Source organism: Xylocopa sonorina, chromosome 5, assembly GCF_050948175.1.
Source record: "Xylocopa sonorina isolate GNS202 chromosome 5, iyXylSono1_principal, whole genome shotgun sequence".
Taxonomy (NCBI): domain Eukaryota; kingdom Metazoa; phylum Arthropoda; class Insecta; order Hymenoptera; family Apidae; genus Xylocopa; species Xylocopa sonorina.
Window position 1 is genome coordinate 10,107,253 of NC_135197.1, and position 12,821 is coordinate 10,120,073.

Genomic DNA, 12,821 nt, shown 5'->3' on the forward strand with positions numbered 1-12,821 from the left:
GCGGTGTCATGGAGAAATTTATTGCTGGCTGGTCTAAGATACGGTTTTAACGAAGGATTAGGATATAATTTTGTTAGAAAGGGCAAGTTGCATTTGATCGGCAGCTAAATTAATATTTCTTAAAGTTACTCTTTTGTCATTCCAAACTTTTGGACGGTCGTGTAATCTGTTTTAAAATTCACCACAGAAACTTTTGACCAATTCTTTGAACTCTATTCCTCTCATCGAGGACAGTGATAGTTTTGGGAGTTCCTTTGCTACGGATGAGTACGGCAAGTAAGCCTCCAAGGAAAACAATTTTTTACCAAGTACCATACGGTCCATCGTGCGTCAAGAGTTTTTGCGCTACCTTGTGTACGTGTGCTTGGCACAGACAGGAATCGATTAAGATATCATCGAGCTGCCATGGACACGTCCATTAAGTCGTACACATTCTTACAAGTTTTACGGTGTCGGGCAGCTAGCTTTTATGGCATCGATTTGTTTGCCGACCTATATGTCACGACTCATCGTAAAGAATCCTACGACTATCATGAACAGAGAGTTATGTTACGATCATCCCGTGATATCGTGTCGTTTAACTTCAGATATTCCATCGTCGCGGAATTATTCTTCATTCTGCCCTGAATCAGACGTTTATTGATTTCCTTTTCCTTTTACTCGAAATAACGTCAAAAACCATTGCTTTACGTGTAAGACGCTTACTTACTTTTTAGATCAATTTTAATAGCGTCGTCATACACAAGTACGGACATCATTTTTATCGTCACATATTAAATGGTACTACTTTACGAACCCTAAGGTGGATAAAATTTTCAAGCTACCATAAAATCTGTTGTAAAACGAATAACGTTAATCCGAACAGAATGACCGAGTGAAAAAAAGTGTTCGACAGGACTTGATTTATTCGAGAAATTTAGTAGAAAAATTGTAGCGAATTCCAGGTAAATTGAACTGCTGTCCGACTTCTATTTACCTGTTCTACTGCAGATCGTTAGCCAGCGAAAAAACTCGCGCGCGCGCACACATACATACACATACACGCGTACACATAGTAAAGAGAAACAGTCCATCAAACCAACGTAACCCAATTGAAAAGAAACTGAACGATAGGGAGGAGTGTGCGAATTGGTCGACGTCGAGCCGTCGTTAACACCGAGAGCTTCACCTACCTTCCAATTTCCCGTTGTTGACGAGGAGCGAATTGTTCGACTTCCTGGACGAATTCCGCGACATTTGGCTGTGGCTGGGGCTGCTGTCCGTGCTCTTCTTCTCGATCACGTCGTTGCAGCTGTACGAGGTGTGCGGTATCGTAAATATTGGATGGACGCTTCCTTGAAGCCCCCCGATGAAACACAAGAGAGGATATTGCCAAGTAAGCGATCGGATGACGGAGCGTACGGATGATGGAGGCTTTCTGATTTACCGCGGGCCCGATTCTCGGTTTACTGGCTGGCAGAGCAACGTCTAATGGACGCTCGCGGGGGTTCATCGTGTTTCTCGCCCGCTTTTGTCTACTCCGATCACGATCAATCAGATACACGAGCGGAGGTAAATCGACACCCGGCGTTCATCCGGCGTTGCGTGCTGAATTTCCCGAAACACCTAACATTTGCCGTACAGGCGAACGGAGTTACCAATATCGTCCCATAATGTCGCGTTAAACGTTGGTCCATTGCTGATTGGAACCGGACCAGTGGCTCTGATCAGGCTCTCGACTCTCGATCGTATAATTTACGTACAATTATGCGGGATAACTAAAGGAGATCGTTTCGGTTTCTCTCGAGCGACTGAAAGCATTTCTGTTTGCGATCGGTTCACTGAAAAAGAAGCATGAAAAATAATTTGAACGGAAATTCTTAGCTGTTCCGCTGTTATAACTATGATGGGTACCTATACGCTCCAAGTCTTTGCAGCGAACGCCTCCGTATGTACCATTACGTTGCGCAATTTCTCCTCACATTTCGTACATTCCTTTCGCTTTTTATTTACAACGTGCAGATTCAAATACACAGTTAAACTTTCCTCTAGTACTATTTCTCTGTAAAGTCCAAGGGAGACGCTAAAATGTCCTGGACGAACGTATCACGTATACGTCGCATAACTTTTAATTAACCTTCTTTCCCACGCACAAAGTAATTTGTAGAACAATAATCAAAGGGAGGCTACGTCAAAGTAAGAGTTCGTTTCCCAGGATTCACCGTGTACGCAGGCCGTTGAAAGAGCCGAACTATCGATTGTTGCTTTTTCTCGGACGCTCCACTTTATTTTCTTTTGTTTACGCTCGATTTTCACAAAGAATCGGGCCTGCGAACGGCCAGAAAACTTCGTTTCAACGATATCGTCCGTATCCCTGCGATTCTCCGTTTCTCTATTTCTTTTTTTTTTTGTTCGGAGCCACAGCGCTTCGATTACCATTCGCTATCTATCGTTACAGAACAATGGGATCCCTTTTGACGCAGACTTCTGCCGTGGGGATGAAAAAACTGACACCCTCGACGGTTCGTGGCGAGATAAAATCACCGAATGAGACCAGTAATCATTCACGGTGACCCACTTCGAACGATCGATCGATTTTTTTCTGTGACGCGGTTTTCGAACCTCGCATTTACACTCGTCATTCACGGATGACACTGTCAGAAGCGTTTGGTTACTCGATGCATCATACGGTATTTGAGCTTGTATGAGATTAATGAAAGATACGTGACGGTTGTGTTCTGCCGATGTGCCATTGCTCGTAGCAATTGTCGATCTATGTGTCGAGTCAAAAAAAACGATAGCGTTTAAATTTGTTGTATCGGTGATATCGACGAATGTATTAACATAGATATTTGCTTGCCCGAATTCCAACGATCTACTAAATTAAAATGCTTTCATGGAAATATTTGATCGAATAAAGAACTAATTAAATTAGTCGTTTCCATGAATTAAACGCTATTAAAAATTAATATTCCCACGTTTTTAACGTAAGTTTAATAACGTTTCGTTTTTCGATATCACACTATGCACGCAATTTGATATCAAAATGATCGCACAACTGATTGTTAATTGTTTCAGTGTTTTATGAGATACAGCCAGTCGGTGTGAATATTTCGGTGCTTTCTCCCTGGGTTAGAGGAAGTTAATATTGCATAATGTCGCTGTAAACTCGCGGCGATGAAAGATGATTCTGCGCGTTTACGTGTACCTACATATTGCGTTTACACAGTAAATACCTTGATCAAAGACCTAAATTTATCGTTGAAGGACATTCTAAATAGACCTTTCCTTCGTCAACATTTCAAGTATTAAACTGCCACGAGTGATTAAGGCAATAACAGCTTCCTCTCTCTTCAGAAAATTGAAAAACGCACGAACTCGGCCTCTACGATCTTTAACTGCGCGCGTCTGTGCACGAAATGCCTATACTACTCACATCCAACAAGCGATCGCGTACCAGTTACTGTTCCTTCAGGAATTTCTACTACTCTGATTCTCTAGATCGAATTCACTGGGAATTAAGAATCAAATTGTAATTACCTGTGCGTGCTCTAGTGGACGCTTCGCTTTCTGTTCTGTAATGTCCCAACGCCTGCAGTTTTTCCGTGAGACCGTGAATTTTCTCGGCCAAGGAAGAGCTTCCGTGGCCCTCTGTCGACGTTCCACCAGGTAAACCAGTGCTGTTCACGTTGCTACTGGATGTTGCATGGGGCGTAATGGTCGCACAGGCGTTCGTCGACGATAACACGGCCATTTCCTGGTGCAAAAATTACCATTTCTCGCACTAACAAGCTATACTTGTGCAATTCGAGGACCCTTTACGAAATCGTGCATCGAGGCGTACCTTAAAAGTCTTCTCATCGAGTCCACGCGGTGTCCTCTTGACGAACGAGAGAAAAAGATGCCGCGACAGTTCGTCCGGGGTTGTTACTTCGAGATAGGTGTCCAGAAATTTCCGAAATCCCTCGTAATCGATGTCCTGGAACAAGCGTATTAATTGTCGATCATAACATTTTCAATATTCGTTCCTGACGATGAGCACAGCTGCCGTAATTCAATTGTAATTCGCGACAACTCGAGCCTTCTCTAAGAGACGATCAACAACGAGGAATACGGTTTAAGTTGGTTATTTACGAGAATCTGAAACTGCGAGCCGTTTATTGCGTAATTGGATCGATGGTACTTCATTTAATCAGCGCATCATTTCTGAAGTCCCTTCTCGAAAGCCTCCTGGGACCACGGTCGCAGTTTACAACGCGCGTTGATGGAATAAATAACGAAAATATTGGAACGACACGGTAGTGCATAGATTATACTACCACTTCGAATAAACTTATGGTAACTTAACGTAAAAATTTCTTCGAAGCTCAAGGAGAACGTGTCGACTCGATGACGGAAATGGTTACCTCCTTGTAATCGGTAATGCTGAGCAGTTTGCTCGGAAGTGGCCGAACTAAATCAGCAGCTATTGTACACGGATTATGCGGTGATCTAAATCTTGTTAACGCGTAAGCTTTCCGTACACAAAGAGGGCACAGTGTTCTGGGGCCAAAATGAGATTCTACCTCCTAGAGGAAATCGTTTGGGCATGTTACAGCTGGATATTGTAATATATTTCAAATTAATATGAAATGGAGATTTGCTCCAATTTAGGTATTTATTAATTTCTTCAGACCTGCACGCATATATATGATTCGTTAGGTTTTTCTCGTAGTCGTTAATTAATTGACATTTTGTTCGTAGCGCACGGTTTTGTATGCACGCGAACGTGCTGATGTTTAATATAATCAGTTATGATAGGCACCTCGAAGCATGTTTGCGCGAAATTAATTAGCATTCATTAGCTTCTGGTCATGAATACCAATTAAAGCCAACCCCAGGTGTTTCTTTCAGCTAAGACATAATGAAGGTTGTCGTAAAAACGATTAATTATGGTCCCTTTGACGCTTTCTGTTGCACGATATCTACTCGTTATCAGGAATACCTTTTAGATAACTTTGAAGGGAAGTTAACTAAGAAATGTATATTAATAATGAGAAGCGTTCTGATACCTCTCTACAGAATTTCAACCCCTATTCAACTCTCCGCGCTTTCGAAATTGCGTACCTACCTATGTACATCTCGCGTAAAATGTTTTGTACAAATTGCACCGACAAGGGAATAGTTACTCGCTGCCGTGTTAAGCAATTCATTCAAAACAACAATCAGCATTTGTAGCATTGCATTAAAGCTCTGGGCGGCGTTTAAGCGAGAACAGTCGGTTGGTCGTCTAAGTCGTCGCCTCCTTCTAATTGCGCGGCAAGTTAATGAGGAAACAAGCTGGCTGCGAGTCGCTAACGACCAACCCAGTTTCGCGTTTTATTTGAACAGAGTCGTTCGAGAGCGACGTTTATCGATGTTCCCGCGCCAAGGACGGAGGGCGTTGCCTTTCACCTTTTCTTTTTTCCGTTACCCCTATCTTCCTCTCCTGTTTCCACCACCCCGTGTGTTCATCCCTGGTACCCGTCGAACTTCGAGCGGTACGGGCGATAAAGCTTTAGGACGAGCCAGAGTTAGGTACAAAGCGTAAGGGCGCAGTTGCTTGGTTGCGAGCGACCGATAACCCAACACGACCGCCTCGAATCGCGGAATTACCACGAAAGAAGCAATTTCAACTTTATTACCCTATAGACCAAGTCGAAATCGTGTACGCGTGCCGTCGTTTCGGTCGGAGGAAAAGAGCCGCGTAAAAATTCACCACGTTGTAAAATCCGCCTCAAAGCATGCCCCACAGCTTGAGATTCGAGCTTTCGACCGCCTTACGCCTCGTATCGTTTTATACGCTCCACGGATTCACGTGTGTTATGGCGATTGTTTACTTGGAAAGTATACTTCGTAATAGGATTAACACGGGAGGAAATGCGAGGGAAGTGTTTGCTTTGCTTCAAGTTCCGGAAGAAAACATTCAATTCCGAGAATAGCTCTGAAGACTCTGAGAAACTTTTAAATACAATGACAGGAACTGTAAAGAGTAAAGGAATTACATTACGCGGTATATAACGCATTCATTAACGAATGGAAGAACCGGGGGTTATGATAGATTTTAGGGTCTTTTTGTGGTCACCTCTGATACTCGTCTCGTGAATTAATCGAAGCGCGGTACAATTAGTCCGACGAGCGCTCGACTTTACTACTTGACAGATATCATGGACGTAATCGTTGCAGTCGTATTCCATGGAAGCATTTTGTGACGCGAACGACGCGACAATCCAGTAAACGTGCTCGATTAGAATCTCCAAGTAAAACAGCTGATTGAAGCCTGTCGTAACTGCAACTAACGATTGCGCTTGGGTTTACGACTTGCTTGCTAGCTGGTTAGTCGAAGTGAGCAGCGAATGTTTTCCGTAACATTCTTAAGCGACTCGTGCGACTTTAACGAGTCGGTTGAAATTTGAGTAATAAAAGGAGCGCCTGAAAAGTTCGTTCCCTTTGCACTTTCGAATTCAACTGCAGTCGAACGCGTTTGTAGACTGTACAGACCTCAACTTTTACGATGAAATGTTTGTTGTGGCTGAAGGAGTATGTGTAGTATGTATGCGTGTTCAGGAGGTTACGAACAAAGTGTAAAAGTCAAGAATCTTTTGAAGAGCTTTTTTATTTCTTGTTTTTTCGAGGAATTCTCTGCGGAGACTGCTGTCTTGCAGTTTTCCTATTTTCCTCGTAGGCGCGTTACATACCTCGCGCCTGTTGATTGGATATTCCCTATCTTAAGCCACCGCCTTCTTAGAGAAGAGTGGTGGTGTTTCTGGTGGGGGCTTACTTTGTATGTTACCATATTTGGTTATGTAGCGAGATTTCCGCTGGGCCTAATACCTGCGCCGGGTGACCAAGGGTAGCCTGGCCTCGGGCAGTGGGCCCTTCGGAAATCCCCGGTTTATGGCTTCCGCATGTGCCATCGAGGCCGTTAGAGAAAGTTAATTACTGCATGTCTGGAAAATGTTAAAAGTTTAAAACGGTTCCTCAAAAATGGCTTTATTGCTGCGCATACCCTAAACCGTGCTAGCCGTTTGTAGCGAAAGGTCTTCTATTGTACCATACTGCTAGCCGCTACATGGCGTTGGAACCTTGTAAAAACAGTACATGAATCGTATAGAGCGTTTCAATGACCTTTTAAAAGGAGTTTTTACGAGAGTCCTTGCGTTAAAGTTCATATTGTAAATGAAGAAGATGAGGGAAGACCTTATACGACAGCGTAAGGGGAAAAGGACAATATGTGGTCAGACACCGGTCTAGCGCCTCTTAATTTTATGTACGTTCTCACACGTCACTGGTTCCTCTTCCATTCTATTCTTCATTTATCTTGTCTCGCGTGAATAGTAAAATCGATAAAAAAAAGAAAAAAGAACATTACACACAACTTGGTTGGACATCGTCCAGAGTTGTATGTACAACATAACCGAGGACCGGCCGGGTAAAGTTTCATCAAGACGATGGCTGCAACCAATCAGAGGCGATACTTCGAAGCAAGGATACCCAGAACGTTTTGAAAGTTCATCTCGCACAATCCATCCTAAATATTGTCAAATTCAGCCAATACTACAGGAAACAATGTCGCAGGTGTTAAACGATTCACGTAGCTCAGAAGTGTTGGCAAGAGGTGAGAAAATAAATGATCGAGCTTAATTGTGTTGGGGAGATTCTTTCAGCGGTCGTGGATCGACCGTATCGTGAGTTATCCTCGATATACGATCGTACGAATGTCCCGGAAAGTGGGTCACGCTCGTTCGTCGAAGGAATATCCGCATGAATGAGACAGGACACGGCCATTAAGCTTTGGGAAGAGACAGTGGTGCTCGTGAAGGGCGAGGCGACGGGACGGGAAGTGTTTGAGGAAAGATAGAAACGAGGTCGTTCTCAATGGTCACGTAAGGGAGTGCTCGTGACGTCAGTGGGCCGATGACATCATCGTGAGGTCGTCATAACCCCGATAAGGCTGCCTCGGGTATATAGGTCAGAGAGGAGAAAAGGATACTCACAGAGTGTTGGATCACGAGAGGGGATGGTCGGATATTTTCAAATGTCACGTCGAGCCTCGTAAAATTGACTCATTGCCCCGTTAGGACGTGGCCGTGTATGAGGAAAAATGGCCAACCACGAGATTCTAGGCTCTTCTACGGGAGTCTGTTGCGATTTCCAATGAGGCACCGCTGATAAACGACAAAAAATGTCTGACATCTTGTCGCGACAGACATATAAAACGAATGATTGGTTGATTTTTGGAACGTTATCTCTTCCCTATTCAGCAATTCAATTAGCTACATTAACTCGCGTTCCCGTTTTTTATTTCTATTCAGACAAAATTAGAATCCATTAATTTCCGCAGCTAATTAGTACCGTGCTACCTGTTTCCTAACCGGGTAGAGAAGTTAATATTATTAAGCACATCGGCGTGGAATCGCGTCAGTTTGAAAGTCGTTAACTCGAAGCAGGCGGAAATGTTGAAATATAATCAAGCAAATTGGAACCGCGTTTGGAAAGCAGCCCGTTGTCTATTTAAATATCCTCGTTAATCGGATGCGACCGGTTGTTAATCCGAGTTCGATAATATTAACGTAGGGAAGCGAGAGAAGAAATGTTCATTCACCGGACGCATGGTGTGGAACGTGCCTAACCGAGGACGTATTTGCACGTCTTATACACGGGGGCCACGCAGACCTCGATCATTCGATAGGGGGGTGGAGCACAGTGTCAACAATTCAGGCGCCAGGAATAGCTCGATCGTCCATGTACCTGGTTATAACGAGACCTTAAAGGTTGCCCGCGTTGCGAGGGTGGGTTGGTTTCAATTAAACCTCTTATAAAGAGAATCCACACCCTGCTCAAACATAATAAGCTTTTCACCCTTACGAGTCTGCGACAGTTTCTATTATATGCTACACACGTTTCCTTGCTTTAAGGAGCATCCTTTATGCCCTGGTTAAAGGCGCATTCGAACCATTGCTCTGCCATTTGTAGCTGGTGTATTCTATTGGAAACTACTGGCTGGGAAAGGGAGCTGCTCCGGTTGGAAATATAGAATTCGAGCTTCCTTTATCAGATACCTATTAAACTCGACGGAGTTGGCTACGATATAGGATGTTTCAATATTTTCCAGTCAAATTTTGTCTGTAAAATAATATAATATTAAGTCAGAGCTGAGAACAAAGTAATTCCTTTATCTCAAACGCGTTCTTTTGTATCCCGAACAGAATAAGTCCGCAACGCTTTCTTTTGTTCACTGTACAGTTGATTTATTCTTTACGTTGTCTCGCGGATCGATGCACGTGCTCTTCGATATCACGTTCAACGGAGGAACAATTGCAATGCAAACGCGATAACGAGTCTCACTCTAGTTGCTCCCGTTACCGAACTAACGCGACTCGTTTCTCCGTGTTCTCTGTGTTCCGAATCGTACTCCGCGCTGCATTGGAACAAGTTACTTTCTCAAAACAGTGCAGACGAAAAAGTCGTTGAATTTGCTAGTTTCAATGCATCACGATTAAATTACGCGCCTCTACGAGGTAGCCTCCGATAATTCTTATTAGACATTAACGTCTCCCAAAGTGGAATTCCTGATAATTCGGTTCGATCCCTTTCTACGAGCACATATTTTATCCAACGTATGAACCTGGCGACCCTTCTGAGTCGATGAGATTTATATCTCTCTTGCTGCGCCCTGAGGAACTTCAAACTTTGATCGCGAGTCCTCTCAAGCATCGCTTCTGGGTCGTTGTCTTTGGTGCATCGTCGTTTCGAAAGGGTTTCGCAAATACATCGCGTGTTCATTAAACGACGTCGAAGTAGAAGCCATTAGATGGTGTTTCCCTTTATGTCGGAAGCGGTTCTTCACTCTTTCTACTCGAACGGTTTCATAAAGTGTCGCCTGGTTGCGTCGTTTGTCGCTCGAGCGAGAAATATCTGTTATTTTCGAGAAGTGCTCGTGTGTCCTGCGAACTTTGCCCAAGTTTCAAGGGAGGGATCCGTGAATAAGATATGGAGGAAAGTTACAGCATCTATGATCTTTCGAAGGAACTCGATACGGTTAAACGCTCGGCAATATCGGAGGCATCGATTTCATTGGGGCGTTATATATAGTTGGAGTGCTCGTAGAAACCGAGTAAAGTATCCCCGGATACTTTTTAAGCCAATAGCCGTTGGATTACGTCGAAGTAGCTCTCGCGCGGAGAGTGGTTCGACAAGGGGGTGACGACGAGCGGAAGCTGAATTTCCCGCCCTCCGAATTCAATATCGTCACGGGTAGCACACCGAAAGAGAGAGAGGTGGCCCGCGCTCTTCAGAGATCTTCCGACAGCAATTAAATTTTCGAACTCGACTGTCTTCGATGTTACTTGCGTGGAATAAAAATGACTCGCGCGTCTTGGGACGTGATGTAAGTTAACGAAGCAAACTTTCGGCGCATCGAGATCGAAGCTGAACAGAAAAATTGCGGAAGCTAGGCACAATTTTGTTTCGCGCGATAGAAAACGTGAAAAGTCCGTGAATCGAAAGATCGACGCGTTGACGGACGGCGAACAGTCTAAACCATATTTTAGATTGATTAAAACAAATATAGACACCATTTGTGAGTGTTGCCCCCTCCCGTTTAGAAACGTTCAAATAAACTGAAATCGAGGGGAGGGGGTGGGCTAAGAATAGTCTGTATATCAGGATTTAAAAAGGTACGATACGTAAAACCGAAAACGCACCATTGACTCTGTTTACAGGCCGTGAATGTTGCTTCCGAGCGGTCTGCTAATTTTCTCCGGAAGCTAGACCGGGAAAGTTCAATTTTTCCCCCAAGTTTTCATCGGAATGCTGGCTATTGGACAGTTCTCGTTCCTGGGATTCCGCGTGGTAAATTCCAGCAGTAGACCACAAGTGGTGGTTTACGGGGTTGGCCTGCCTACGTCCGTAACGGAACGAATCGCATTTGTACTTTATGAACAGTTCACTAGGAGCTCGGAGAATTCTATTTTGCGTGTTATACTATTTGCGTCAGCGAATTAAGGGAGGGAGGAATCACACGTTTTCCGCGTTTCAAACGTTTCTGTTGCATTGTTTATTGAGGAGGTCAGTGGCACCCTTCCTCGAGTGCGTCACTCGAAAGGGAATAGTTACGTAGGCACACGCGTTCGTACGCAGCGTGATAGACGGGTACGTATCATCTAAATATACAGTGGACCGACTGAGTCTCTGGAAATAACTCCGATTCTCTGTTTGTTTCCGCTGCGACGGATACGCGGTGTAGTACGCACTATTCGGCGCACGCATTCATCCGCCATCCTGATTTTCCGATAAGATATCCCGTCGCGTATACATTCATATCGCGCGTATTCTCCGGCTCTTCTTTTACACCGTTCCTCCCATGTTTACGAGAAATCTGTTCCCATTGATCGACGCGTTAAACGCGTCTCGTGTGGCGCATGAAATCGCGCGCGACGGAAACTTCTTACGGTGACCCCTAAAGCCTTCCTATTTTTGTGACTGCAGAGATCGACGAGATCCCTCGCATATTACGCGCTGTCAGATTGAAGGAGGGCAATAGTTACGTCCAGGCTATAAGATCGTGATCCGAGAGAACGTTTTCGACAATAATATATCGACGTTCAGGGAGGATGATACTTTACCGGCGCGCTTGAACCGCTCCTTCCGCGCGCTCGCTCCTCAATGGAATACGCGGTACGAGAACTCTCCAGGGATCGTTGAATTACGTGGTGCAACGTTTATAAATAAGCAGGGAACTCTCGAGAGCACTGTTCGCGCCGTGGAAATGTCGCTCATTTGCCGCCACAGTGAATGACGTAACGAGAATCTCGCGATTCTTTGGATTTTGGAAATGTCGCCGCTTCGAGACATCGTGAATTAGTAGAGACGTCGTCCCTATGCGAATAACTCAAAATCGAGTCTATTAAGCGTTTTAATTGCTCCGTTCAACCGGAACGATTCTATCCTGGGAATATTACGCAAAATGGCGGTCGTTTCATTGCACAGTCCGTTTGTTCCTGTACGGAAGACGACGCGTTCGATAAAACGGGGATATCGGTTCACCGGCCGAGATCAACGCGAATTCACGGTCCAAAAACTACGACGTCACTGTTCCCATGGAAACTTGCGCGGGAAGGAGAAGGTGGAGGGTGAAAACTATGACGTCACGGGCTGCGGAGCACGGGGTGACGGCACGAAGGTCGGTGCACCCACCGCTGCATCTGGTGTGCATCTGTGCAATGACGTCACTGCATCATTTTCTCGCACCGTCCGTCTCCCACAGATATTTACCTCGTTGCTTCCACGCTCGATACACGAAAATAACGCGGTTTTCGTTGCCAACGAAGAACGTTTTCGCGAAGTTCTTTTGAAATCACGTCGGCCAGGTTAGATTAGTTATAAATAAACCGGGGATGTTTATGCAAATCCATATTTTCATAAATCCGACTAAAAAGAGTGAAACGCAGTTAGAGACTCGTTTCACCCTGTAAACATTAGGACGGCTATATCGGGGTTCGTTGGATAGTCGCAACGAATTATTCGGGCTTGGAACCGTTGCTCAAGGTACGGACGAAAATTTGTGGTGAAATATGCGGGAGTTCCCGAGTCTTTTTACGCTTTTATAAAATGAAATTTTAATCTGTAGTAAGTACCCGTTTTTATTTCCCCGGATGAGTGATTTACTGGTCCATTTCATTCGAATGCTCTCCATCCACTTTTACGAGCGTCCGGCACTCTTCTAAATTCCTCATCCCTTGCTTCGGAACACCCTGTACATTTCGTACCCCATTTTTCATAAAAAGCCTGGCGCCTCTCCAGAAAAACAAAGAGGATATCTG

General features: G+C 44.5%; 1 protein-coding gene across 3 annotated transcripts in view; it reads right to left on the minus strand.

Annotated features, from left to right (window-relative positions):
• Dgk (diacyl glycerol kinase 1) overlaps positions 1-12,821 on the minus strand; it is a 67,090-nt gene that overhangs the window by 8,788 nt on the left and 45,481 nt on the right. For 2 of the 3 annotated variants that reach the window (XM_076895977.1, XM_076895976.1), the window contains exons 4-6: positions 3,824-3,958; positions 3,520-3,736; positions 1,173-1,334 (exon numbers count right to left, since the gene is read on the minus strand). In XM_076895977.1, coding sequence (XP_076752092.1) covers positions 1,173-1,334; positions 3,520-3,736; positions 3,824-3,958 — 514 coding nt within the window. The remainder of the gene's footprint in view (positions 1-1,172; positions 1,335-3,519; positions 3,737-3,823; positions 3,959-12,821) is intronic. The other variant, XM_076895978.1, reaches the window with a different exon arrangement.